Source organism: Suricata suricatta, chromosome 8 (genome assembly GCF_006229205.1).
Source record: "Suricata suricatta isolate VVHF042 chromosome 8, meerkat_22Aug2017_6uvM2_HiC, whole genome shotgun sequence".
NCBI lineage: Eukaryota > Metazoa > Chordata > Mammalia > Carnivora > Herpestidae > Suricata > Suricata suricatta.
Window position 1 is genome coordinate 11,356,283 of NC_043707.1, and position 1,008 is coordinate 11,357,290.

The window sequence follows — 1,008 nt, forward strand, 5'->3', positions numbered from 1 at the left end:
AAACTCCACGATTCTGCTAAAGGGGCCACCACCGGCCTCCCATCAGCCACCGCGGCTCCCTCAGTGCACCTTGGGAACGCAAGCTGAGTGTATTCCCAGCGCTCACGCTGATGCCCCAGATTCTGGAACTGCGCGTCACGCGCCCAGCTAACAGGAAGCCAGGCCACTACAGCTTTCTGCCGGAACAGGAAGACGGACTCACGCTGCCGTACTTGCGAGTTTACAAAGCGTGTCCGCGTCCGCTGACCTGCGTGATCACCACAGAACAGCTGTGAGACAGGCACGGCTCGCCAGCGTCAGGTCGTCTCCAGGGAACAAAGGAGGGACCGAGGCTTCGAGAAGGGAAGTGACTGGCCCCAGGTCACCCAGCTCACAGGAGGCAGAGCCAGGAGTCAATTCTGACTCTCAGCACGACAGTGTATCATTGCACGCGTTTGGCCCTGCACAGTTCCTGGGGTTACCTTTTCGGTTTCTAAAGTCTCAACGTGAATGCCTTTGGGATACCTAAAGGAGAGAGAGACAACAGCATGTCACTAGGTGAGCCAATGACGGCTAAAACATATTTTAAAAAGCAACTCAATAGCTATAATTTAAGAAGTTTTATTAAATATAAAACACTACTACACTTAACAGAGGACCGTGGGGGAGGGGGAAATAGTTGGGGAGAGCGAGGGAGGCAAACCGTGAGAGACTCTTGAATACTGAGAACAAACTAAGGGCTGCTGGGGGAGGGGGAGTGGGGAAGGGGGTGATGGGCATGGAGGAGGGCACTTGTGGGGGTGAGCACTGGGTGTTACATGGAAACCAACCTGACAATAAACTACAAAAGAAAAAAAACACTACTACAATAAAAACTTTATAGTAACCCTATTTCATAATACTTCAGCAACTAAACATTTCCCCATGTCTGCTTAAAAAATGCAGGAGTGGGGGCGCCTGCGTGGCTCAATCGGTTAAGCATCCGACTCTGGCTCAGGTCATGATCTCACGGTTCGTGGGTTCGAGCCC

The 1,008-nt window shown here is 52.1% G+C and overlaps 1 protein-coding gene across 1 annotated transcript in view; it reads right to left on the minus strand.

Annotated features, from left to right (window-relative positions):
- PARN (poly(A)-specific ribonuclease) overlaps positions 1-1,008 on the minus strand; it is a 150,762-nt gene that overhangs the window by 131,371 nt on the left and 18,383 nt on the right. Inside the window, exon 10 of the mRNA XM_029949855.1 lies at positions 462-504. Within this exon, the coding sequence (XP_029805715.1) occupies positions 462-504 (43 nt within the window). The remainder of the gene's footprint in view (positions 1-461; positions 505-1,008) is intronic.